This window comes from Rhamphochromis sp. 'chilingali' (genome assembly GCF_963969265.1).
Source record: "Rhamphochromis sp. 'chilingali' genome assembly, chromosome: 15".
NCBI classification, from domain to species: Eukaryota; Metazoa; Chordata; class Actinopteri; order Cichliformes; family Cichlidae; genus Rhamphochromis; species Rhamphochromis sp. 'chilingali'.
The window spans coordinates 15,710,240-15,738,077 of NC_137942.1; the positions used below are offsets into that span (position 1 = coordinate 15,710,240).

The 27,838-nt window shown below is 40.3% G+C and overlaps 2 protein-coding genes and 1 long non-coding RNA gene across 3 annotated transcripts; 1 reads left to right on the top strand and 2 right to left on the bottom strand.

The window, feature by feature from the left end:
* Positions 1-4,334: 4,334 nt before the first annotated feature.
* On the bottom strand, positions 4,335-15,279 carry ccp110 (centriolar coiled-coil protein 110). Its single transcript, XM_080904932.1, has 14 exons — positions 15,000-15,279; positions 14,073-14,283; positions 13,332-13,460; positions 9,803-10,964; positions 9,516-9,637; positions 9,037-9,214; positions 7,335-7,444; positions 6,831-6,947; positions 6,594-6,695; positions 6,398-6,514; positions 5,982-6,055; positions 5,834-5,899; positions 5,655-5,714; positions 4,335-5,512 (listed from the first exon to the last, which is right to left on the bottom strand). Exons 2-14 carry the CDS (start codon positions 14,235-14,237, stop codon positions 5,437-5,439), a joined length of 2,478 nt encoding a protein of 825 aa, XP_080761058.1. The 5' UTR covers positions 14,238-14,283; positions 15,000-15,279; the 3' UTR covers positions 4,335-5,436.
* A 2,142-nt stretch (positions 15,280-17,421) lies between these two features.
* LOC308410850 (uncharacterized protein) lies at positions 17,422-18,642 on the bottom strand. Its single transcript, XM_080904500.1, has 5 exons — positions 18,370-18,642; positions 18,232-18,267; positions 17,921-18,070; positions 17,732-17,850; positions 17,422-17,636 (listed from the first exon to the last, which is right to left on the bottom strand). The coding sequence occupies exons 1-5, from the start codon at positions 18,437-18,439 to the stop codon at positions 17,514-17,516; spliced, it is 498 nt and encodes a 165-aa protein (XP_080760626.1). The 5' UTR covers positions 18,440-18,642; the 3' UTR covers positions 17,422-17,513.
* Positions 18,643-19,752: 1,110 nt separating this feature from the next.
* On the top strand, positions 19,753-27,512 carry LOC308412186. The gene is made up of 2 exons (XR_013974533.1): positions 19,753-20,434; positions 22,968-27,512. It is a non-coding gene; the product is annotated as an uncharacterized lncRNA (long non-coding RNA).
* Positions 27,513-27,838: the final 326 nt, after the last annotated feature.

The following is a 27,838-nucleotide window of genomic DNA, read 5'->3' on the forward strand; positions in this document are numbered from 1 at the left end:
AAATCCCCCGTTTGAGGATTTGAAACATTAAAATGTGACAAACATACAAGAAAAAAAAGAGAAAATCAGGTCGGGGACAAATACGTTTTCACACTACTGTAGTTTTAAACACTACACAAAAATTACTCTACAATCTAAAACTAAGGACATTTTCTGTATATCAGTATTTTATTTTTGTCCTTATTATATTTTATTTATGATGTTTTACATAGTCTTAGATTAGCCTCTTGTTTTTGTGACAATTACTTATTATTTGACATGAAAACATTGCTTATTTAAGTTGGAGTCTTTTTGTGGTTAAACATGGTGTTTTACTGCATTGATGAACAGTTGAGGGAGCTAAAAATATTTGGACAAATGTGCCAAGCCAGTTAAGAAAAACTAATCATCTCTTGACCCTTAAGATTTATCTTGTAAACCTTTCAGACAGGAATGGCCTCTCACTTTAGAGTAAGTAGGCTTTTCACTTCATCACGAGTTCTTCTGTCGTCTATCAGAGAAGCAGCCTTTTTACCACAGGCCTAATCAGTTAATGATAACTATGTCCATCCTCTGACGCTTATCTTTATCAAGGGTTTCAGAAACCTATAGCAGCTACCATTGGGCGAGAGGCCAATCTAAGGCAGATGATGACTACATCATCAACAAAATAAACTCCAGTTTACTTGTTGTGTAAAGCAACTCCAAAGATGACACAACAACTGTCATTTCAAATAATTTTTAAATCTTTCCTTCAAAAACTATGATAACTGAGATACTCTTTGCACAATTTCATCACACAATGTTGCTGGAAACCTATTTTTAACATTTCTTCAAATCAACATAAATTAACAGAATTATCCAACTAATGATATTTGAGGAGGATCCATGGGAGTTTGCCCAACCAGTCTACATGTGTTTTGTGGACCTGGAGAAGGCATTCGACTATGTCCCTCAGAGTGTCCTGTGGGAGGTGCTTCGGGAGTATGGGGTGTCTGGCCCATTGCTACGGGCCATTCAATCTTTATACTGTAGAACTGTTGCAAGAGCTTGGTGCACATAGCCAGGAATAAGTCAGACTTGTTTCCGGTGGATGAGGGACTCCACGAGGGCTGCCCTTTGTCACCGATTCTGTTCGGAATTTTTATGGACAGAATTTCTAGTCGTAGCCAAGTGATGGAAGACTTTCACTTGGATGGTCTCAGCACCTCATCTCTGCTTTTCGCAGATGATGTGGTTCTGTTGGCTTCATCAAGTGATGGCCTCCAGCTCACACTGGAACAGTTTGCAGCTGACTGTGAAGTGGTGGGAATAAGAAGCAGCACCTCCAAATCTGAGGCCATGGTCCTCAGCTGGAAAAGGGTGGAGTGCCCACTCCAGATCAGGGACAAGTTCTTGGCCCAAGTGGAGGAATTTAAGTATCTTGTTTGCGAGTGATAGGAGAGGGGAGCGGGAGACTGACAGACGGATTGGTGCTGCGGCTGCAGTGATGCAGAAGCTGTACCAATCCATCTTGGTGAAGAGAGAGCTGAGTGTATTGGAGTTAGTCTTTCTCCTCTGCTTCCTTAAAGAAAGAGAAACGGTCTTTTAAAAGATTAAATTCATTTCAGCACTTGAAGTTTCAGCATGCTAGACCTCAATGTGAACCAGAGGTCTGCTTCACAAAAATGATGAGCCTGTAAGCAGGTATTACAATTTTATACCACAACAAAAACAAGTGTTATTATGACTACTTCTTCTGGGAAACAACGTGTCCGGTTCTGCTGTCTCCCGAGTGGATCTTCTCCCCCACTCTATCCACATCTGACCTTGTCTGCATCTGCTCCTTTTCCTAGAAACAAAATAGAGAAAGAAAAACACCTCGCTCTCTAGCCTTGCTGTATTAATATTAGCTGGCAATTCGCTGCCTATTGATTCTTATTATTATCTAAGTCCGGACATTCTGTTCAGACTCGCTTGGCCCAGAATTTTTGCATGTTTGCAAATCCCTCTACAGCTCATTATGTCAGTCTCAATAATTCAATTCAAGCTTAGCACTGAATTGATGCTTTTGACCCTGTAGAATATTTAGCTGATTTAGAGTTTAGAAATGTGTTATCATAGAATGTAGAACTGTTGTAGAGACACTGACACTGCCCTCAATATAGTAAAGGCTGATTGTGTCGTGAACTTAGGAGTAGATTGTACCCCTCCCCCACTTGAGCTGTGACAGTAAAACAGAGAAGAGTTAATGCTGAGTGGAAATTCCCCAGAGGATGTATGGGGGGGTCTCAACATTGTAACTGGATACCTGTGGTCTGGAAGTGAGAGGGGTTTTATGACTTCTAGGGAGTTACCTACACCCACAGTGTTTTAACTGTCACGCACAATCACTCATGTGCACACAGTCACACACGAGCACTCACATAGACACTAGGGAACGCGCACATGTAGGCATTCATGTGCTCGTGCACACAGACACAGAGTTTGCGGCCCACCGTGGGGGGGGTTTATGATGGGGTCGCTTCTATAAAACTGTGTTTCACAGACAAAGGAGTGAAGATTTTGGAGAGGGACACCGGCCTCGTCTTCCCTTCTAGAAGTGCATGCTTAAATGAAGATGAATAAAGATGAATAAAGATTTTGTGAAAATGACTACTGAGTCCGGTGCCATCTCTGGATGCTCGAGGAATAAAAAGAACTGGGGTAAAACTGATTTCCCAACAGCCCTCATTACACAGAGTGCCAACTAATTAATGAGCAGAATTGCAATGTGTACATAACAATCACCATGACAACTTTATTTAATAATTTTATTCCTAAGTGTAAAAGCGAAGTTCTCAATTTCTCTCAAACGGTCGATCCATGTCGCTACCCTCACCTATGGTCACAAGCTGTGGCTTATGACTGAAGAACAAAACTGTGGATACCAGAGGCGGAAATAAGCTTCCTCCGAAGGGTGGCTGGCCTCTCCCTTCCAGGAGGGGCTCAGAGTGGAGCCGCTGCTCCTTCACCTCGAAAGGAGCCAGATGATGTGGTTCGGGCATCTTACAAGGATGTGTGCAAGTCTGGGTGAGGTGTGTTCTGAGCATGTCCCACCAGGAGGAGGCCCCGGGACAGATCCAGGACACGCTGGAGAGATTGTATCTCTTGGCTAGCCTGGGTACGCCTTGGTCTTACCACAGACAAGCTGGAGGAGGTGGCTGGGGAGAGGGAGGTCTGGTCTTCTCTGCTTGGGCTGCTGACCCCACGACCTGGCCCCGCATAAGTGAAAAAAGATGGACGGACGGACGGATGGATGGATGATGCAGAGGGCAGCTAGATGATTCCTGACAGTGCATCACAGAATATCTTTGTGGAAGTGAAAACTGACTCAAAGCCTTCTTCTTGAAAGATGTTAGGTGTAAATGCATATATGTGGATGGTCGGCTGGTGTCTTTACCAAACTCATATGAGAGGTATTCTAGTTCCAGCACAGCTATGTCGCTGTCTGTCATGGCAAATGGCTGTTTTAACTACAGGAAACTAAAAACCTTTATTTATGTTGTCGACAGTAGATGAAATGAAAAACAAAATTTCTTGCACAATCTTAGAAAAATTACGCATATTTAACTTTTTTAAAGCAGTTTGGAGCCATTTTGTTCAAATGTGTGCGAGATCTGTGGCTTACGTTTTCTTTTGGTGTGACAGTGTGGAGATAATGTAGTCAGCGCAATGTAGGATTATATCACAATGTAGGATTATATCACAATGTAGGATTATATCACAATGTAGGATTATATCACTCATTACTATTACGTATTTTTTGCATATAGAGGAGACACGTACTGTAGATTATGCAATTATTTGTAAACAGCCACAAGCTTGCCTTTTTTAACTTTGTATTCACCATGTATTTATAATATATAGCAGTTGTGCCTCTTTTCGAAATGAAATTCATGTTATTGTGACATAAAAACATTTTTTGCATGCAGGCTAAAAATCCAGGCCAACTAGATGAATATGGTTTAGCTGCATCCTGACACAGATTACTATTACAGAGAAAATGGATCACAAAGCTTCATATTACCTCATTTTATTGTGTAATGAATGATGAGACTTATTCTGTTTAATGTTGGAATGTGTGCAAGTCTGTTGAATATAATACAAATCGATTTGCTCAAGAATGTTTGTATCCTGCAACATAAAAATTATTATAATTAAAGTCTTATTGCTGTAAATATGCCTAGAAAAATCTGTTTGGTCTCCTTCTTCACTCTGGATTTGTGGTGGTATTCAGAGTAGATTAAAATATAGTCAATTTCATCAAAAAAAGGATGTGTAAATACAGTAAATTATTTTTAGAGATTTATGAAAAATAAACATGACCACTGTTAATATTTGGCTTTATTACCTTATCATGGGCCAGAATTAAATATCTAAGTAGGATCCTTGTTTGAAACCATGCTGAACGTATTTACTGGGTCATGAAACATCGGTAAAGCAAACAACAGAAAAGAAGCTCATGTCAAAAACTTATGGCTAAGTTATAGTTAGCTTAGTTTAGCTAGGTTATAATTTAACTGTATCATGAATTAAATTCCATGAAAATTTAAATAATTTCAGATTTTATTCTGGACATTGAAGAAAAAAGACAATCTGACATTTTAAATGAAATAAATCATCCTTTAAAAGACACACACAGCAATGTGGGAGAAAAACATCAATGCTGAATGCTACAAGTGCACAAATATGAAGTCAGCATGGTGCTGCAGTAAACGCATCAGTTCACACTATATTTCAGAAATACTATTTCATTAAAATGTCTTATATTGTTTCTTGGTCTTGTAAATTTATTTTTCTTCAGTCATTTCTGAAACAAAGTCCACACTGAATGCCGGCTGTGCATCTGTGGTCGTGTGAAGCTACATTAATGTAACAGCATGCCAGAGTGTAAACACAGATATTTATCTTTTTTCCGTTTCATTAGGCATTTAAACCAAATACTAAAACACCCTGATACGACTCAGACTTGGAGTACTATACATTTTATAGTACACTCAGCATAAAGAACAAAACAATGCACGAACTGGTAATTAAAGCCCTTGAAGGAATAAATCATATACATTAAAATATTGTATTTTCAGAACAACTACATTATGTGACTGTCTGTGTGCAACTTACAGCTATAAGCACTTGATATTAAATATATGCATGCTAAAACATGACAGACAACAAAGGCAGAGTACTCAGGCACAGAAATGTTTTTACGTGTTTTCAATTGAGTTTCTTGTGGCTTACATTTAACTACAGCTACTTATTCTTTTCTTCATCATAACAATCAGCTGTTTTTGTGTGTGAATACATTCATGTGAATTTCCAAAGCTAACTGAAGGACAATCATGTGGTTAGCAGCGCTGACTAAAGTTCAGTGGTACAAGGTTTGTATTAAAATACTAAATATTCAAGTTCACAGGTCGGGGCATGTTGTGTCATGAATTAGCCCAGCGAGTGTTGCTTCTTCAGGTTCTCTGTGCGCTTCACCCTCTCCTCTGGGGTCTTTCTGTACCAGCTCCTAAGAGAAAAAAGTCACTGTGGTGACTTTAAATACGTCAAAAGCAGGGTGTGTCTGAAGACTGCTGTTTTCATGAATATGCGATTCAGGCAATTGGTGTTTTATAAAAAGTGTTTTACAATCTGTACCAGTACAGACTCACCCCTGACGGTTAAGCTGTCCTGGGACAGAGGCATTTTGTCCTTGGCTTGGCTTCAAGACTCTAGGAAAGGAATAATGAATTTATCTAAACAACGTCTGGGGACAAAAATCTAGAAATTACATCGAGGGAAACACAAAATGAATTAAAAAGTAATAAAATCCCACAGCTGTGTCTCACACCTGTTGGTAGTGGGGCTTTTTGGCTTCTGCTGCATCTTCCTAGTCTGTGCTGGAGATTCACCAACCCTAAAGAAGCACCAGATACACCACTGATCACTGGATCTCAACAGCATGAACGTAAAACACGTGTTTTCATTTCTTGTCTTACTTCTTTTTCCTGTCCAGAGACCTCTGTGTGGCAGCAGAAAGAGCCACTCTCTCTTTGGGGCACTTGGCTTTCTCCTGTTGGAGTGAATGTAGTTTATAGTTTATTAAAAAAAAACAACTCAGAATACTGAAAAAGTCAAAGACAGTCACAAACCAATTTCTTACAATTGCTTTTGTGAGAAGGTGCTATATTACAAACAATGCATTAATAACAACAAGATAAGCCACGAGTGTCTGGATGAACCTTTCCAGACACAGAATGCATGGCTTCATAAAACTTTCTCCAGTGTTTGAACAAACTAAAGCTTAGTTTATAGGCTCTAGAAGGACAGAGGGATATTTTCAGTGACAATAACGATCACCTTCTCTTGATTAAATCTGGATACTTGATTATTTACTTGACTGTGTTCATGTTACCATGTCTCGTAGCTTCCTCTCCACACGGAGCTCTCTGTCCTGCTGCAGTAATGCTAAGCGATCCTCCAAAGGCATTTCATAGAAGATGTCATGGATGTCATACAGGGCTGCACGTAACTGAGGGAACAACAAACAAGGAGAAACATGAATAAAGATGGCCCTCTGCTGGCTATAGAGGTTTAGTACACAGTCATACCTGGGCTCTAACTCTCTCCTGCAGGGCGAGATCTTGTGCTGTGTAGGCGCTTCTCTTCTGTAGAGCTTCAGTTTGAAATGAACGGATGAACTCCTGCGTATCCTTAAGGCACACATATAAATACAGAGAGAGTGCACAGTTAGACACACTCAGTCACTAACGTCATAATCTAAAATGAAACTTCCTTACACTCCTGTAACTCTTTTATTGTGTATGAAGGTATGAAATGGAACTCACCATGATGGTTTGGCGGAGGTGTTTGACTTTCTCCGTTTTAAGCAGTCTGCGTGTGAGGAAGCCGCGAGTGATAGCACCAATTCTGCAAAATGCTTTCTGCTGATCAGCTGTCAGAACCTGGGAGAAAGTAATGAAGAACATGGAGAAAATGTGAGATATTAAGATAAATGATATCAGTCTTCACATACATACACGTTTTCTGATTTAATGGACAAAAAATAGACTCAATTACAATAAAAGGTTGCTGCAAGACTGCATACCAAGAAGACTTTTAGCTTCTATTTGGTCTTTGCTTTGAAGACTTACAACAGTTCAGAGCGTTATGGATGTAACAGAGTAAAAGAAACAATGGTACTTACAATATAAATCAGATTTATATACACTTATTATATACACTTTACAGTATATATACTACATGTACTTAAAGGTGTAATGAGCTCAGCCAGTGTGCTGAAGTTTGGATTTGGCTGCCAATGCTATTCCTGTTTTGCAGTGTTTACACACCAGACTTTGCCTGGCCCGAGGTTTGTTAGCCCCCCACGTGGAACCCCACAGATAAAGAGGAGGCTGAAGACATGGAGAGGATGCACTAGAAGGGACAGGACTGGGCAAACCTGGAGAAAGAAACAGTAGATATTTTAAAGACGCAGCTGAAACGAGCAGCATATCTCATCAACAAACACTAGCATTTTATTTTTTTCTGATATTATAGGACACAGAATTTAGAAAGCAAATAACAGACAATAACAATGACCGAAAACATTAAAAAGTAATCACTGTTGTTCTTCAGCGAGTAGTCAGTGTATCTGATCTGTTTCTCTACTCCCTGACTTCATAAGTTGATATCACCTCTAAGCTATATTTGTGCTGATGTGTGAAATGCTGTTTGTATGAAAAACAAAAGCTCTAACAACAAAATGCACTTCCAGTTTAGTGAGGAAAACACCATCCTTATATTAATAAAAACATTATGTCTCTTACTGTCTTGTATATAATTAAGGGACAGTTCTGGTTCATTTAAAAGGTCATTTCACCACCCTTTTTCTGGTAGCCTATGATAGTAACTGTTAGGTTGAGGGACACATGACGCTGTAAACAATTCAGCCAGAAACTTGGCCTGATCACTTCCAGTGATGTTAACCTATAATTTTCTTCCGACCGCTGCATGTGGAAAATTGATCCAGGTCTGCTTTTCACCTAAAAGTGACAAAACTAAGACATTTTCATTATTCTCATTACTGCCTAAACAACACACATCTCTCTCTCTCTGTTTTTTAAACTCTCCTTTCTTAAAAACAGAAAATGAGATTGTAGTTGTTCTTGGCTGAGAAACACAAAACTGTTTTCCTATTATTATTTTTCATCAACAATGTAAATTTTGTTTCTTTTTTTCTTTTTTTTCCCCACTACGATAGCTGGTGACCTGCAGAATCACCTCTCATAGTTGGAGCGACGTCAGGCACATTCACACTCACTTTTTTCCTCTGCATAAATAACTCACATGGCCAATGGTATGCTCCATGGTGATCCATAAGTATGATCACAAGTTTATTTAGTTATTTTTCAACCCAACAAAACAAATAAGCAAAAACATGATGCTGATGCTATGAACGCTCTACACACATGAATCTAGATGCAAGAAAACTGCTGCGCATCTGAGGTGTGAGGAAGAAACTGAACTCTCAGATAGCTACATGCTCGAGTTATCATAGCTCTGTTTGCCTCCCTCTGATGCGTTCTCAGCCAGCTCCTGCTCTGATCATGTGTAGCCTGCTCATCAGCTCAGAAGTGACCTCACACAGTGGTTGCGTGCTTTGCTGCACACAGTGGCAAAGACTTGCACAGTGACTTTCATATTTAATTCAGCTTCTCCATCTTATAATTTTAGCTGTTGCATACAGGGTTCAGCATATTAGTTGTTTGTATAGGTGTGCTCTATATCTCAACAATGGCTCATATTAGGTTTTTCTAACATGTCAAGTGCCTCTATGCACTTCATCAGTTTAAATATTCTCCTAATTTACTTCATCTAATATGTCAATGTACTGAATTTGAGCTAACCTTAGCTTAATGCAGATAACTTTTAACAATTATAATCTAAACATTTTGTTTCAGCAAGGGGTGGGTAAAAATGAACCATGACATTCATGTGTCTTTTGTAAACACTTTTTACAATCCTGAGCACAGAAGTTTATTAAAACGATACCTATACTGTGTCCAGGTGATCGTTCTGATGGTGTGTGGACAGGACTTAGTCCCGGGCACGAGGGGCTCATGATAGGATGGCAGTCGTTCACAGACCTACGATTCCAGCCACAAGCATCTGCACTTAGAGGACGTACAGACCCCTGCTCCTTCAGCCTTCTCTCTGTCTCCTCAAGCTCCTAAACACACCGCACACAACATTATTTGTATTTCACTAATGCTCTGCTCATAATCTTTTTAAAAAGGCATATAAAACTCAGATGTACACACACACACACACACACACACACACACACACACACACACACACACACACACACACACACACAAAGAAAGCAAAAGAAAATAAAGAAAATAAAGTTTGGCATTGTAGTTAAACATTAGGTTTTGGTGTAGCTTTTCATGGTCATTTAAAAAAAGAACACTTTTTTTCTGATCTACTTCTATATAAAATGGTCATGTTAAATTCCACGTGCTGACCAGGTGGAGGCGCTGTTGCTCTTTCTCCTGCTCAGCGAGGAGCAGAGACATCTGCAAAGCATGCTCCTTCTCAAGACGTCTTTGCATGTCCTCCAGAGCCTGCGCTCGCCACTGGGTCTCATCTGTTAATAAGCACAAATGCATACAAATAAATCAGTTGTCTTTTACCATGTCAAAGTTTTACTCACTTAACATAAAATATATAAATGTGGGAATCAGAAATCTCAGTGGGAGTTACACAGTTGTAAACATAAAAAAAATAAATAGCTTACATCAAAGGCACTCACCTGTCTTGCGGGCCTGTGCTTCAGCTGCATGTCTGAGGACAGTCGGTGTTTTCCTGCCATTGTTTGGCCCCGGAGATTCGTCTGCAGGAGTCACACAGGGCCTCAGCATAGGCAGTGAAGGATTCTCTACATCATACGACTGGTTTAAAGGGGCTGAAGGTGTGCGCCGACTGGGAGCAAACAGTGTAACTCCTGCCATGAAGCGAGGGAGGCGTTCCTGGCTGCGGTCTATGCGCTCCGCTCCAGAATGGTAGGTATGCAGCTGGCTGTCCATAGTGTGGCAGCGCCGGCGAAAACCTGCAGCCAGGTGATCACCCATTGAGCTGGGCACCGAGGCACTGACAGGGTTACAGTTCTCCTTCACTGGACTGGTTCCACAGTGGCTGGATCGACGAATGCCACTCTGGCTGACGCCCTCTATTCCCACTGAGCTCCAGTGAGATGGAGACATTGAAGCATCTCCCCAGTCTGCCACACCAATGGCTTCCTCTGACCGTCCTGGGCTTCGAGCGATAAGGTCTGCTGGGCCGATGGGAAATGAAAAATGGATGTTGCCTGTGGAAACTGGGCGTGGTTTGCGTCTCTGTGGACGAGGACTTATGCTGGTCTCTGGATTGGGGAGACAAGAAAATGGTTCTGGTAGACTAGGTGAGAGGCAGATGGACTTTTGAGGACTAGGGTCACGCAGCACTTGATGCTGGATTTGAGGCGGGCCGACAGGGCTGTGGTGCAGACTGAATCCAAACTGAATGCCTGTGTCCGTCACAGGGCTGCAGCTCTTCTCTTCACTGACAGAGTCAGTCTCAGGTGGGGGAGACTGGGTCATTGCGCGGACAGCTTTTGATCCCTGCTGACTCTGCTCTTTCTTCACATACTCCCTTGATCTCTTAAGAAGGCTGTCCAAACTAATGTCCTCTTCCTCATCCTCTTCTTCCTCCTCCTCACTCTTCTCTTGGGCATCCACCTTCACTTCCTCCACTGCCTTATAATCATTAAGCACAGGAATCTCAGAGCATGGAGCAGCACGATGACTATTTGTCTGAACCCCAAATGCAGCATCTTTGGGGAGCCCAGGTGAGTCAGTGACCAGAGTGTAGCCGTTGACTGTTGCAGATTTAGAAACTGGCAACTTGTCAACCTCTTCATCTGGTACTTTAAGCACCTGTGAAACATAAAAAGCAGTATTTCACCAAAGAATTTCATTAAAACGCATGTAAGCTCAGCATACAGGCAAATCAAGTGATAATTATGGTCTGTAAATAATTAGCTTATTTGTTGATGTTAGTTTTTTAATGAAAATGTGATTACATGCTTGAGTTTTGGTTGTTCCATTGTGAACGATAACAGACAAAATCTTTAGATCACATTTGTTCAAAGACTGGGAATTACGAAAGTAGAGCAAATCTGACACTGAGTAAATGAACAATACTGCTTTGAATCTTGAGCTGTTATGAAAACACGTCATCAGGTAAAAAATAGCACGGCACACTGGGGAAAATGTTAGGCCAGATAACCTGTATTCAACTCTGAGTATGTCACCAGAGACAACAGGACAGACTGTAATTCACTTTATGTGCTCCATTATGGGACTGGCACACAAACCTATTTAATATATACTATAGGTCAAAAGCCCCAAAACTATTTACATTCAGTAAAAGCAGGACGCGATGTCAGCATAATAATATTAGCACGAGAGTCCAGCACTTTTTCAGAGTGCCTACATAACATTATACAACCCCAATTCCATGAAAGTTGGAATGATGGTAAAAGATAAATACAACAGAATGCAATGATTTTCATATATGTCATTGCCAACAGAACATGGAAAACATATCAAATATATTTACTATTTAATCAAAAATATTAGCTAAATTTGAATTTGATAGCAGCACCACACCTAAAAACAAGGTGGGACATGGGACCACAACTAATAACATTAAAAGGTTTAGAGGAAGGTTTCCAGAAAAGCAGGTTGAAGTTCTTGTATGCAAAGAAGAAGCTTTATATGGATACGATCATTTAAAATAGACTGAGGCAAAGTGGAAAACAATTCTGTGGTCAGACATATTGAAATTCTTCTTGGAAAACATGGACGCCACACCTGGACTAAAGAGGCAAGAGACCATCTGGCTTGTTATCAGCACTCAGTTCAAAAGCCTGCATCTCTGATGGTGTATGCAGTTCTTACAGCAACACACACTCCTATCTATGTATTTTGGGGGAAGGTCTTGCATATTTCTTGCATATTTTAGCAAGACAATCATCATCATCATCATCATCATTTATTTATTTATATAGCACTTTAAAAACACACCTGGTAGACCAAAGTGCTGTACAATACTAATATGCACATAGTAATAAAACCAGACATAGCAATAAAAAAAATAAAAAGAATATCAGTTACCCACAGAGTTAAAAGCCAGGGAATAAAAATAGGTTTTTAATAAAGACTTAAAAACTGGCACTGATGTAGCCTGTCTAATATGGAGAGGAAGGTTATTCCAAAGCATCGGCGCAGCAACAGAGAACGCTCGGCCTCCTCTAAGTTTCAGCCGTGACTTTGGGACCGAAAGCAGCGACTGCTCAGCTGACCGAAGGGAACGAGTGGGGACGTGGGGCTTCAACAAGTCAGACAAATAAACAGGTGCCAGACCATTTAGAGATTTAAAAACCAATAAATGGACTTTAAAACGGATCCTGAATTCAATTGGAAGCCAGTGTAAAGAGGCCAAAATCGGAGTGATGTGATCAAATTTTCTTCTGCCAGTTAAAAATCGTGCCGCAGCATTTTGCACTAATTGCAGGTGTGACAAAGTGCCCTGCCCAACCCCTATTAAAAGAGAATTACAATAATCTAAACGTGAGGTAATAAAGGCATGAATAACACCTTCCAAGTCACGCTGGGAAAGAAAGGGGTTAACCTTTGATAAACGTCTGAGGTGATGAAATGCTGATTTTACCACCCCGTTTACATGGTCATCAAAGGTAAGTGCAGAATCAATTTTAACTCTGAGTTTTGTGATCGAACTCTTTAGTTGGGAAGTCAAAGCTACAAGATCAACATCTGGAGTATGAGAAGAACGATTTGGGCCAAATAAAATTGCTTCTGTCTTCAGATCATTAAAATTTAAAATGTTTTTTGCCATCCATGCTTTGACATCAGTAAGGCAGTCAAGCAGAGGTCGAGTTGGGAGACTATCAGAATGACTAAAAGGTAAGTAGAGCTGGCAGCCATCTGCGTATAGATGGAATGGCACTTTATGTTTCCGGAAAATATGACAATATGCATGCTGCGTATAATACAACATTACAGAGTGGTAAACATGGCCCTCTCACAGTTTTTGAGACTTGTTACTGCCATCAAAATCTAAATAATCTCCTTTTTTGCTTAAAATGGTAGAACTTCATTTACATTTGACAAAGTGTGGAATTGGGTTTGTACTCACAAAGCATGTTTTGATCTTATCCTAAATAGGCCTCTCACCCGACCAGATGACACCCAGACCTGTGACCATAGTGTGCAACTGACCTGAGCCTGATCCAGTATGCCCTGAATCCTGGCCAAAAGCTTGTTCCTCTGCTGGTTCTGTCTGTCCACTTCCAGTTGGACCGCCTTCTGTCTGTAGCCACACATCTCGTTCCACTGCTCTGCATTCAGCTGGAAAATGAAAATACATTCGGTTGCGGCTTTTGTTGTTTGTTTTTCAGCATTTAATTTTCAAAAATACGCATGTTTATTCAGCTGAAAGAGGCACAGTTTTTCACTTTGTACCTAAAAATGTTATTACAGATGAGAAATATACTGGAAGAATTCAGCCTTCTTCCAGTATATTTTGTGTATCTTCTTCTGGATGGAAGAGAGACTGATGCTGGACTCTTCCTGCAAACTTATTTAGTCAGCAATCACAAGCGAATGGATTTTTCTAACAAACATCAAACAGCCCTGATGTTCCACGTTCGCACTGTTTCCCTTTGCCAGCTGCTGACCTAACAGGCTGTTCCCACAGCAGAGGCTTTGGCTTGTCTTAGCAGTAAATGAAATGGATGCACGAGTAAGTTTACCTAAATGGAATGCATTTTACAGTTTTATGGCAAGCCAAAAAGTCTGCTGTGAGAAGCTCTGTTGTCATAAAGCAGTTCATATATTCATTCATCAGATTTGCTCACAAACAGATGTTTCATTCAGTTTAAACTGTGAACTCTCACATGCATCTACATCTTGTGTAATCCATTTAGCATGGGCTTCCAAGCCTGTCTATCTCTTCCTTACCAGAGGTGAAAGCGCAGCTCTTCCATAGAAGTGGATGACAGAGCGAGCCTTCAGGGAACATGATGGCTCGCATGTAGTCTTCTTGAATTTCCCCTCCTCCTGCAATAATGCCAGACTCCGCAGACAGAACTCCTCATAGCTTTCCATCTCTGGACACCCGCACATCCACACTCTGAGTAGGACACACACACCATGTAGCCTCGTGGCCGAGCTGTTAAATTAAATGGAGAGCGAGAGATTAAAAGGGAGGGTCCGTGTGAGGCTGCACTACACTGGGGTTTGACCGACGAGCCGAAACCATGTGGGTAAATGTGACAAATCACCTACAACAATAGCCAGTCTGTCTGTCCTCTGTGATTTTATCACACTCATCACATTCCTGCCATTCCTTTGCTTTCTGTCATACATTGCTGGTGCCTGTCTTCCATTTCCATGTTTTGTGGAAATGCAAAAGGGACTCGTGTGTCTGATCAATACTGTTTCTATTTCTGAAATGTCTGTCAGCAAATGACAGTAGTCTGCAGACTACTCACAGACAGGTAGGGCGTTTGCGTAAGCAGACAGCTCCTGTGTGGATTCAATTAAAACAATGTGCCTTTGAAATAAGCGTGAGTGTTACTGGCTCTATGCAGCATATCTAATCTATTGGATAGGTTTGAATTCAACCAGCAGGTCCTAATGATGCTGCTGCTGGTCTTCAGACGCCTAATTACACTAGCCAATCCACGCTTGTTCTTCCATCCGGCAGAGCAGAGGTGGGGATCGTTTTCTTTGTGTATCTGGTATTACAGAGAAAGCTTAACTTCGGCAGCTTTTATGTTAATATTTAAGCATTATCCAGTTTTGCTGTCTTTGGAAGCTAAAAAAGACGTCTTAGTGCAGATACCCTCTTCAGAATGACAGCGGATACCCGGCGCTTATTCTTACCTACTCAGTGGAGAAACACTAATATCGCCCTCCTGTCTTCCAGCAGGGACTGTCAGACACGGACAGATGTCGCAGGGAAACACAAACTGGAGGCTTTATCGGTGAGACTCACGTCTCTCTCCTCAATCTCGGTTCGATCGTCTTCATCACCATGCTCAACTCTTCCGGGCTCCAACAGCGCCTCCTAGCAACAGCACGCGGGCCACGTTCCAATCTGATCCCCCGAGCAAGTCAAAGGCTCTCGTTCCAATAAGCTCAATGCCACCTGCCCTCTTTTCCCCTTCATTTCTCAGTGAATGCAATAGAATTAGGCTATATCCTAGCAGGGCTACTTTATCACACGCTCTTTGTTTTACTATGTTGTTATCTGCTCATAGCCTCGAGTTAATAGTGCTCAAGAGGATAACGAGTTCTTGGCAAATGAGTCTACATAAATATCATTAATATGATCTGCTTGCAGCTATTCTCTACTGTGTTAAACAAATCTCAGTTTAAAATTTTATAATGTATGTAATTTATTTATTTATTGTTATGAGTGATTAGATGAATTATTTAATGTGCCAAGTATTAAAAAAAACTGGATGATCTTGGGGGAAAATAATGTAATTTATGTACCACTCTCCTTACTGTACATTGTGCAGCGTTTTGTAGTCTGAAACTTTATGAATTAATGAATTTATGTAATTTAAGTCCTATTTTAATCGTCCTCTTCTGCAAGACAACCACTAAATATGAAGTGACAAAACAGGTGCGCCTTCTAGTAATGTGTACAACAAATTTCTCACATTTTACAACCAATTATGCACATATAAAGGGGGTGGGAGCAAAGAAGATGCTCTGTTGTGTGTATTACACAGAATACACTGTCCTCCAAACCACATAAAATGAAACATGTTTATCGATGTTACACATGCATTAAAAACTGTAAGACTGCAAAGGTCAGTGCATAGGTTGTCATAGCAAAAGGTAAACAGCAAAATCATCAGATGAGTTGAGTCCTTGATCAACAGATGGCAGTTAGCGGTGACTGTACTGAGGACGTAAAAGAATACAAGTACTTAGGGACAGTGACTGAAGAAAAACTGGCAGGATTCAAAAGCTAGATTACAATGATTATACTTCAAGAGGAGTTTGAGACAGACATACGCTGGTTCTTTTTTTCTTTTTCTTTTTTGTTTGTTTTTTTGCAGAGAGCATTCTAACTTCTTGTTTTATTGCATGGTATTTTTCACTGTCTGTAGTTAACAAGAACAAACTGAGTAGGATTACAAACATGGACAGAAAGATTTGAGGTCAGCTACAACACAGTACGATTCACCTTTGGGAGTCCTGAGTGGTGAATAAGGGGTGATGTATCCTTAGCAATGTGTCACACCTTCTTCATCGTGAAGACACCTTGCTAACATCATGACAGAAGTACAGGGTACCACTTTTGTATGTATCGTGTGCCCAGAGGACTTTTATACCTTGGAAATGGACTGGTTCTTATAGCGCTTTTTTACTCTATCTGAGCAACTTGTACATTCACACAAGCACTTTTTTCTATGCTGTTCCTAAGTGCTTCATATCAGACATTCACACCTCCAATAGATGCATCAGAGAGCACCATGATGTTAGTATTTGCCCAAGGATATTTGGCATGGAGCAGACTGGGATCGAACCACCAACCTTCCGGTTAGTAGTTTACCTGAGCCACCTTAGTTACAACCATCCCAAGGTAACACAGCTGATATTATATGGGTGTGATTTGCACACAGCTGTGGTTTGTTTTTACTATTACTTATTGTTAATACCTTGAATTTCTGTAACTGTGGAGTCTTAATTGTTGTGGTTGTATTTGCCTGGCCTGGATTTTTGGTGTCCAAAAGGCAAACTACTTTTCTGAAGAAGATATTGAATCTGCACACTTGTGATGAAATTGCTTATAGTGCAATAATACATCCTTATGTCTTCCTTTGTGTCCCACTTTTATTTTTTATTTTTTGGAGTTTTGCATTTTTCTATGAATTTTCTGAAAGAAGTGCATTAGAAATTGTTGTTGTTTTAATGGTTAGTAACATCCCGAAGAATAATAAAGAAGAAAAGAATGAAGACAAGTGGGAGCACCTTAAAAATGTTTTAGAATTCCTATTGTAAACAGGTGACTGCAAATGGCAAAGAATAGATTCATTTTCCAGCAGGCAACAGACCTCGTATTATCTTAATAAAGACATAGGAAAACAGGCTAAATCACTTCAGATGCACTTTGGAAGTTCCTATTTCTGTCAGAGAAAAGTGAGGGCTTCCCAAGGCTTGAAATATAAACTTCCCCTTTATCAATTTTATATAATTTGTTCATTAATGAATATACACTCCTTATCTGAGGCTGAATAAATTCTTTAGAAAAGTGACAACTCAACACAGCATAAGGTATAATTTAAAGACAAAATTATTGGTTTATGTTTTTTTAGTGATTTATTTATTTTACTGATGTCCAGAATTTACAGTAGTAAACAGTAAATGATGCTGAAATTCTCAGAGTTCATCTCCTGTGTGCACAGGGGAACCTGAATGTATCGGCTGAGCAATGCGAACATTTTCCTTGTTGTCCCGAAGTAAAGCATCAATGTCACTTTCAGTAAAAGCGCCTTTAGAATCCTGCCACAAAAGCAAAATGTTAAGAGCAAATTTGTGTACTTGAAAAACACGAAGTTCACGTTTCACAACTGGCTACTCGCTCACTGACAGCTTACCTCAAAAGTCTGGCGTTTAACCCCCACACATGAGTTGGAGTGCTCATAACACAGAGCTATATCCAGATTCTTCGGCTCTTTGTTCACCAGAGCTTCATAGAACTGGCCACGGTGAGACTCTGAATGGCAAATCCAGAATAAGTTCTTGAATACAAGATAAATTACTTGACATATCTGATGTTACCTTACCTAACAAGTGTCTGCAGGCTGATGTCAGTTTGTCCTTAGAGACATGGTGACTGTGAGGCAGAGGTTTCTCACACAACGCCCCACTGATGAGGCGTTTAACAACTGTGTTTCTGCTCTTAACTGGGGCTTCCTTGATGGATTTCTCAAGCTCTGTAAGGTATTTATAGACTGTGACTTGCTTTCCCCTTTTCTTTTGTCTTTTGTTTTCTATTTGTATTCCTGGCTATCCCATTTGTTAGATTGTGCTACTGGGTTATCAGAAACCATTAATAAAAAAGCTCTTAGCCATAATGATTTATTGTCCAACATACCTTGTGCCACTGTTAAACAAGTCTCACAGTAGGTGTCTGTTAATAATAGAACAGTTAACAGAGGCACTCTTCAGCAGAAACCGAACTACATATTATCTGATGACTGAGGAAACCAAGGTGACTGTAGTGTTTACTTACAGTGATCTATCTCTTCAGGCTGCACAGGAAGAAGAAGGCACACAAACAGCACAAAAATAGCAATTTTCATGGTGACTGTACACCAAACATGTAAACTGTGAACACTGTAGCAGCTATCTGCACACTACGAAACAGACAAGAAGAAGTCAACTGCACCCAGCTGTCTTCCCTTTCATAAAATGTTGTCACGTGATCTTAGAGACAATGGGATCACATCACCACCATTCCACAAGTGACAGGTGTCTTGTTTTTCAGGTTTTCCTTTTCTAAAAATATTGCCCGGAGTCTTCACTCTGCTCTGGATAGGGGTCTGTGAAGAACACAGTTTAGCATAGGCTTGATAAATGCATGCAATATTAAATGTCAAAAGATGAATTAAGAGGTACAGTACTTTTAATAACAGGTGTGGGGTGGGTGCATTTGTTCATTGATCATTTGCTATTCATGTTTTCATCATCATTCATGGGTTGTTTTTTTTTTACAACAAAAAGAGTAAATTAAACTCTATTAAAAAATTTGTTTCAACACTGATAGACAATGCTAATTATAAGTCTTTGCACCCAGAGACAGGATTAGAAATGAAGATAAGATAAGCGAATTTGTCCCATGGTTGGGAAATTCCTGTTATTACAGCAGCAAAATGAATAGAGCAGGAATAAAAAAAATAACCTATATGAGTAATACTATACCTCAGTGGAGACAAATGTACACTTTACAATATATATGTGTGTGTGTGTGTGTGTGTGTGTGTGTGTGTGTGTGTGTGTGTGTGTGTGTGTGTGTGTGTGTGTGTGTGTGTGTGTATGCAGCAAGATGGAATACTGCATAGTACAATGGTTGAATGTTAATAGTAAGACAGAGCATAGAGCACTGCACAGTCTGATTAAAAGCTACTGCACACTGATATATCTATATCTATCTAGCTATCTATCTACACACACACACACACATAGATAGATAGATAGATAGATAGATAGATAGATAGATAGATAGATAGATAGATAGATAGATAGATAGATAGATAGATAGATAGATAGATAGATAGATAGATAGATAGATAGATAGATAGATAGATAGATAGATAGATAGATACTATATGTGATATATCTGATCAGCATATATCAGATATGATATATACTGATATATCTGATATATTCAGGACAAAGGATGTTGACTATGGAGCTAGAAACGAGGAAGACCACAGAGAGAGATTGTGGATTAATGTTCATCAGTATTTAAAAGTAAATATAAAAATTAATGGACCAAAATGTGTCCCCTTTTTTATGTTATCTGTTGTACAGTTTAGATTAAATAAGCAATTGTATCACTAACACTTCACCTTGAAAAAGTTAGTATTAAGCACCGATTTTGTTAATAAGTTGAATTAGAATACTGCTGTAGATCATATTATACCCTTTAAAATAGAGTGTGTGATCTGTATGTAGTTTAGTTCTCATTATACTTTTGAGTTAACAGAACATATTCACATATTAGTTCATTAGATAAATGTGCATCACTCTGTATCCTTGATCTGCTGGGAATGTGTTACACTGTTTTCTTGACATGCTTAATTGTTGAATCATGAAGAGAAGGTTGTAAGCAGGAGACTCTGTGTCTAAAGACAGGGGAGATAGATAGACCACATTCCACACCCCCACCTTACAGAAAGCAGAGAAACAACTGCCGAGGTCATAACTTAGGCGCTGTAACAGAGAAAAAATGTGATGTTTTGGCTTTTACGACTAGCTGGGGGCCACTAGAGACTATAAAAAGCTGAGCAACCCGTCACCATTTTGAGACATGTGTCTGACCCTCTGGTAGCATCTCTCCCGTCCGGACGTTGTAATGCTCTTATTGTTGAATTGTATGGAAATAAATGATTGTTGATTGAGCATTTATACACCGAGTATTGTCCCTCCTTCAGCCCAAAGATTCAAAGAACTGCGTGTTTTCAACAACTTGGTGCCGTGTGACCCGGATCTTTGGTGTGCTGAGGAGGTGTAGATTTGACCTTTGGTGAGATCGTGAGGCGAGGTGAACAGAGGACCGGTCCAAAAATAAAAAGGTAAGCACAGCCTGTTGTATTATAAATACCAAATGTGCATATTGGGCTTTCCAAATTAATCTGTTCGCTGAGTCACATGTATTTTCACAGTAAATTTGTCGGTGTCTGGTTTTTGGCGCAAGATACTAACAACATAAGTTGAGGCTGAATTCCAGTGTGTTAAATAAACTGCTTCTACCGAGATACTAATAACATACTACGTTGGTCTAGTTGCAGTAATCTGCTTCTACCGAGATACTAATAACATACTACGTTGGACTAGTTGCAGCCACTTTACCTTCCACATTTAATTTTGTCTAATACTGGCTTCTGTAGCAATAATACATTAGAATTTATTCTGAAGACGCGGCCATTAGTTCAGTACATTGAAGTCGAGGTTTGTTTATTTTGTTTATGGTGTCAGTGACGTCCTGGCTTTTGCCAGCTATGAAATAGAAGTTGATTTAAGGACAAGCAGATGCTGGCTTCACGGTGCAGTTGGACGCTGGCAACGCGAGAGCGAAACACGTCCGTAGGTTTGGTTTATGATACGGCGTGTTCCGGTGGTGCGGCCGTGAAGTGCAGTAGTGGTTGGTGCTAGTTTTAGTACATTGGATAGAGGTTTTGACGGTGGTTTGTGGCGTCAGTCGAGTATAAAGGGCTGCGGCCATAATACAAAGTAAAAATTTAAGTAAATAGCAACACCTGGTTTATGATGTCAGGTATAACTTCGGGGATGCAAGCATCACTTTTATGATGCGACTTTGCCCCGTGGTGGCGGTCATAATCGCAGAGAAAGGGGTATTTTGGTCTATGGTGCAGTGTGCTTTAAGAAGATCTAATAGTTGAGCTCAGAGGTTTCTGTGTAAAATTCCCGCTGAGGAAAAGTGTTGTGTGTGAGTGTCAAAGCGCGCTCTGGGTGAGAGAGTGTGTGTGAAGCTGCGAGGCGCGCTCTGGGTGCTGTCTTGTGGGTAAAGCGCGCACTGAGTGAGAGTGTGAGTGAGGCGCGCTCTGAGTGTGTTTTTTGTGTGGAGTGTGAAGCGTGAACACAGTGACAGTGACGGTTGATGTGTTTGATTAGGAGGACATTAGAGCAAATACACATTTTAGGATCAAAGGTTGATGCCTAGTGTACCTGTGGAACATTTGCCTATGGAGTAGCGACCCTCCTGTCCGTGGACGCGTGGCCAGGACCGGCGTCGTCCGGGTGCTGAGGTGGTGACTTGGGGAGGTGAGGGCCCCCGCATAGCTACGGAAATAACACTGGAACGGCCGTGTAATCACGGGTTCACATTTATTTCCGGACTAGAACAAGACACATTTTGCGAACAAACGTTGAGTCTAGATTAGTAATGAAATAAAAAGGTTGAATTCCTCGTTTCAGTGGTTGAAATTGTTGTGTGCCTGTCCCCTGACGAGTGTGAAATTAAAATAAAGAGGGAATTTGGAGCCACATAGAGATGGACGGGCATAATTGGGTGTATTACTCTGTGGTGTAATAAAAATAAAAAGGAGAGATAGTAAGAGGTGTGCAGTGGAGAATTATGGAGGAGTACAGAGAGGAATGTGTTGGGAGACTGGCGTACAGTTTACGCTGTCAAGGTAGGCGTGTTGCCTGCTTATCGGTTTAAAAGTGATGAAAATGAAATTAAAATAAATCTCTTAGTGTGTTAATACAGGAAGCTGCGGACCTGGACCAACTGCCCCCACAAGCACAGCGGCCGAAGCAAAATTATAGGTAATGGGAACCACACCCAGCACGAATCAGCAGCTGTGAAAAAGACAGCAGCGAGGAGAGAATTAGAGGAGAAATTAAGAGAAGTTTTAACACATAAAATTGGGGCCAACGGACTTGTGGAGGTTGGGAAGGCGTCCGGAGCATCACAACAAAAAGGTGAAACAAAAACACACACAAGCAGAGAAATCTGAGAGAAAGGCTCCTTTTAAGGTAACGCCTAGTTTGAGAAAAGATAAAATTAACCTGCTTTTATACAAATGCACATACACGCAATGAAGAAACAGCTTACACTCATGAACACGTGAAGATTTTCCAGCAAGGTTAAAGAAAAATTAACATACTTAAATGATGAAGTCTATACATTACTGACAAAGAAACCCTCTGGGTTGCAGGACAACAATTTAACTAAAAAAGAAAAAAAAAAAAAAGGAACACTGGTCTAACCAACCAGGCAAGACGCAACAAATTTAGTGGTAAAAAGAGTCAAATTGTGACATGTTTTCTGTTGATTGATTAATAAAAGTGATTACTGAATGAAAGAAAGTTCCTTTTTGGGCTTTTAAACATGATCTTAAGAATTTTAACATATACCGGTGTTGTCCTGTCAACTTGGTGGGTTAGGAGTTGATTATATCGGGAGACAAAAAACAAAAAAAGGGGGAGAGAAGGCTGACACAGGGCCTGGCCCCATTGTCTCCCCTCTGAATAACACAGCCAACACAACATCATTTTCCTGTTCGTTTGTTTTTGTTTTTTGTTTTTTGTTTGTTTTTGTTTTGTTTTGTTTTTGTTTTTTCTATACATATTTAATTACAGGCTGCTTTGCCGGCCCTGAAAGCCGAGGCTGACTGGACTCCTGCTCTCCCCCATACGTGACACTGACCAAATGCTGCAACAGCTGGACCCACAACAACGACCTGAGAATGTCAACAGACCTGCAGGAATGTGATCTCATGCAGCCGAGACGGAGAGCACTAAACCTAAGGCCCGTTTCACTACACGGGGGAAAATTCCCAGACTGCGTCAGCTGACAGAGCTGTGACGAGATGCCCGCCAAGCCCGAATGACAAGTAAGGCCGAGCGAAAGAATGCTGACCTTGATAACTTTGCATTCACACTGTGCAGGACAGTGATGGACCAACACGGATGATCGGGTGGCGAAAAAGGGCGTGACCGAGACAAGAGGAGTAACTGAGGACAGAAGGCACCTCAGAATGGACAAAAACACAGAAGAAGATGCAGGTTTTACCTGCGGTGAACATCGACACTGGAGAAAGGACCGCCCCAATTGGGGTCAGAACCAGGACGGACTGAATTTTGAGTAGCAGCAGCAGCAGCAATGGTCGCAAACAAACTGAAAAAGGAGGGGGGGGCAGGACCCCAGGGCATGCTTCAGGCCGTGGTTTACCCAGAACACCAGAACAGGAAAGTGATGAACACAAACACCCACACAAACACACACATCTACATGCACTGACTCAGAATGAAGAGAAACACACACACACACACACACACACACACACACACACACACGGGAATGTTGATTCACTGAGAAGTGATGCACACACATACACATGCACACGCTTGTGCAATGAAGAGTGATCCACACGCACACACACATACACGCTGATGCAATGAAGAATGCTTTGCTTATGCTGATATGCAAAATGCTGCACACAAACATCCCAATGCATAATTTTTATGAGGAGCCATTGATTACCATTAAATACTTAGAATGTGTTATATGTCACCCAGAGGGCATTTATGTAGATTTTAGGAATAAGGTCTAAAAAAGTTTGGTTATGAAAACAATGTCTGTGCGTGATGTCTGTTTATGGCTCAAGGCCTTGACTGAATTCTTTGCTGTGCTTCACACAGCCCTGATGAGGAACAGTGGCACAGAGTGAAAATGATGAATTAATAGTGTAAGTTTTAGGTCGGAGTACGGCATTTTCTGTGATTGAGTTTTAATTCAAGGAGGAACAAAAGGTGTTACGGCACCTGAGGTTCTCATTCCCACACAATATTGTCCCGGCAGGAAGCAAAATGTTCCTGTGAATTTCTGGTTGATTGTTTGGTTTTGTTTAGCGCTAGCTTGATTTTATCAGTGAGCTTTGGCTTGTGTTCTTTCTCGTAAGCGAGAGAGGGATAGTTTTATGCTTGGACATGTCTGCAACGGGCCCTAGTTTGTGTTATTTTAGTAGTATTTTGTTGGTTATGTCTGTTTTCGTTTTTGTTACAGTGCACTGGAGAAAAAACATCTGAGAGGTGTGATCCACCGGTGGTGATATGTTGATATTTTGTGAGTTCATGATTTAACAATCAGCTCTTTAAACAAGGCCTGAAAGATTGAAATTTAAAGTGCTATAAAATATTATTACTGTAAACAGTTGCAAAGTGTGCTTCTCCATGATTGTAATTGGCTTGGGAGAAATTCACTTATAGGGAACACTGATCTAAAAGGATTGCACCGAGTCAATCCGGCCCAAAAAACAACAAGGAATTGTTTTCCTTTAAAATGATGACGTCATCTTGCTGGTGATGGAGGCTCGAATAGGTTGCGCGGGAGACTCCATTATCAGCAACATCTGGTATGAATGTGTATGGAGGTATGCATGTGAATGGACTGTGATGGACTGACAACTAAAAGTTTTGACTGACTTGATACTGAGACAATGACTGCACCCACTTTAGGATTAGTAAATGCCAATAAACAATGCATAAACAATTCACCCAGCCGACAAGAGAAGGGTGGATGCTTCGCTTTGTTTTGTTTTGTTTTTTCAGGAGCAGGAGGATAAGAGAGACTGGAGGAGGAGACTCTAGCTTCACATAAGTATGAACTGCAGACTTAACACTGTGGTTGCTGATTTTGAGTTACTGATGTTTGCATCAAGAAAACTGTGCTATATTAACTGTGTTTTGATTAAGGTATCATGTTATATTATTGGGAATGCCAAATGCTACAGTGGAGAAGACTTTTGATACCACTCATGACTGGAATATGTTACTATTAACCACAGCAGGCCACTGTAAAAAGTCAATTAAATTTTATAGAGGAAAATCGCCAAAATTGAACAATACCTATGAATGACTGGCCACATTCAGAATAGAGATATGCAATAATAAACATTGGTCCACATGATTTAGGTTCTCACTTGAAATAGTAAGTTATTAAATGTAGAATATAATCGACAGGGACATTTGATAGGATGTGGTACTGCAAAAGAACAAGAGCAAAGTAAATAAAGAAAATATTGTGTTTAGTTTGGATAAATTCAAATTAAAATGTACCATTACAAAAAGAATTGGTTAAAACTAATTAAAACTGATATAAAATTGAAAATCTGAAGTCGAAGCTAAATAAAAATAAAAACTGATGAAAATTGCAAAACTATTACGACCCTGGTGCAGAGATTGGCAAATCTGACCAGGAAACGTTATAAAATGGATTGTCAGGATAGTCAGCGTTAAAGCCACTTTTGACAGTCCATACTAGGATGGCATTGGACATCTTCGGGGCAGAAACGGGTTGGTGTGACCAAGGTGTGGTTTGGCTTGTTGTATGTACATTTCAAAATGTTACAGCTCTGGATGGACCAGTTACCAGGGCATGGAAGGATGACAGACTTTATTAAATATGGAGAAGGGAAATGTCCGGGATTGACGATCCTCAGTGATGACAAGGCTGGAGCAACGGTACTCGAGAGAAGAATTTCTGATACTTTCTGAGATATGATGTCACTAACCTTCTCTTTTAATTGTCTAGCTCCAATGAATTGACACATGGGAGTGTGTCAAAAAGGGGGAGTTGAGTTTGAACATCAAACAATGGTGATATGAAAATTTCTATGAGTTTATTTTTGTGTTTAATAAATTAGCTATGGTAAAACTTAAGCGTATAATGTGTTAGACTTAGAAAGGGTTCACTAATTTTTATTTCTTTTACACACACATAGATTATGATTAGAATAAGTCCTGAACATAATATTTTAAACCAAATTTGAATCATTAGAAGAACAATGGATAACAATATTAGATTATCAAGGCTAGGGAGAGAGGTGTTTTGGTTTTCTGTCTCTTGCAGAGAAAGGAAGAGACACCAGACGGGGACACGGAGATGTGAGGACCCTTCACAGCAGAGACAGATGTAGGGACAGCCGAGACAGCAACTGGGGTCAAGTGTCATGACGTTTGGGCTCCTGGAGAAGATGGATCCCACAGACACAGCAATAACCATGAAGGGGTTGGCGAAAACCAGGAACACCAGACCAACGAGGTTCGAGAGGCTCTTGGCAAAAAGGGGGACACGCCGGTGAACCCAAAATACACAGATCTTTGTTTGAAATCAGGGCAGAATAATCCCCAGAACTGTGCAATGACTAAAGGGTGGTCTAACCCCGGAGGTCGAAGAAAGAAGCTGAGAATCACCCAACTGGAAGACACTGGTAGCTGCAGCAATAAAAATAAAGGTTAAAAGCTCCTTAGACAGAGGTTCTAGTCTAAGTACATTTGAAAGGTATAAGGGGGCATTAAAATGGGAGTGGAAAACTGGAGCACCAAAATAAAGCTGTGGGAAAATGGGGAGTGATGGGAGTGTCATCTGTAACTGCTGTTATGGTTGTAAATCTAACTTTGCTTGCATCTGAACTGCGTGAACACAGAGGTCATCCCCCATATGGTCCACCCGTTAAAAGGGGACAGAGGGCCTCAGGATCAAGAAAACCTGGACCTTGCAACGCTGAAGTGCTTGTTATTAGTGATCTCTTTAATGAGAGATCAAAAGAGGGTATTGTGATATTATTCTGTTATTATATGTTACCTTATATATGTAATCAAAGTAGTTGAATTAGAATACTGCTGTAGATCATATTATACCCTTTAAAATAGAGTGTGTGATCTGTATGTAGTTTAGTTCTCATTATACTTTTGAGTTAACAGAACATATTCACATATTAGTTCATTAGATAAATGTGCATCACTCTGTATCCTTGATCTGCTGGGAATGTGTTACACTGTTTTCTTGACATGCTTAATTGTTGAATCATGAAGAGAAGGTTGTAAGCAGGAGACTCTGTGTCTAAAGACAGGGGAGATAGACAGACCACATTCCACACCCCCACCTTACAGAAAGCAGAGAAACAACTGCCGAGGTCATAACTTAGGCGCTGTAACAGAGAAAAAATGTGATGTTTTGGCTTTTACGACTAGCTGGGGGCCACTAGAGACTATAAAAAGCTGAGCAACCCGTCACCATTTTGAGACATGTGCCTGACCCTCTGGTAGCATCTCTCCCGTCCGGACGTTGTAATGCTCTTATTGTTGAATTGTATGGAAATAAATGATTGTTGATTGAGCATTTATACACCGAGTATTGTCCTTCCTTCAGCCCAAAGATTCAAAGAATTGGGAGATTTCAACAATAGATAGATAGATAGATAGATAGATAGATAGATAGATAGATAGATAGATAGATAGATAGATAGATAGATAGATAGATAGATAGATAGATAGATAGATAGATAGATAGATAGATACTATATGTGATATATCTGATCAGCATATATCAGATATGATATATACTGATATATCTGATATATTCAGGACAAAGGATGTTGACTATGGAGCTAGAAACGAGGAAGACCACAGAGAGAGATTGTGGATTAATGTTCATCAGTATTTAAAAG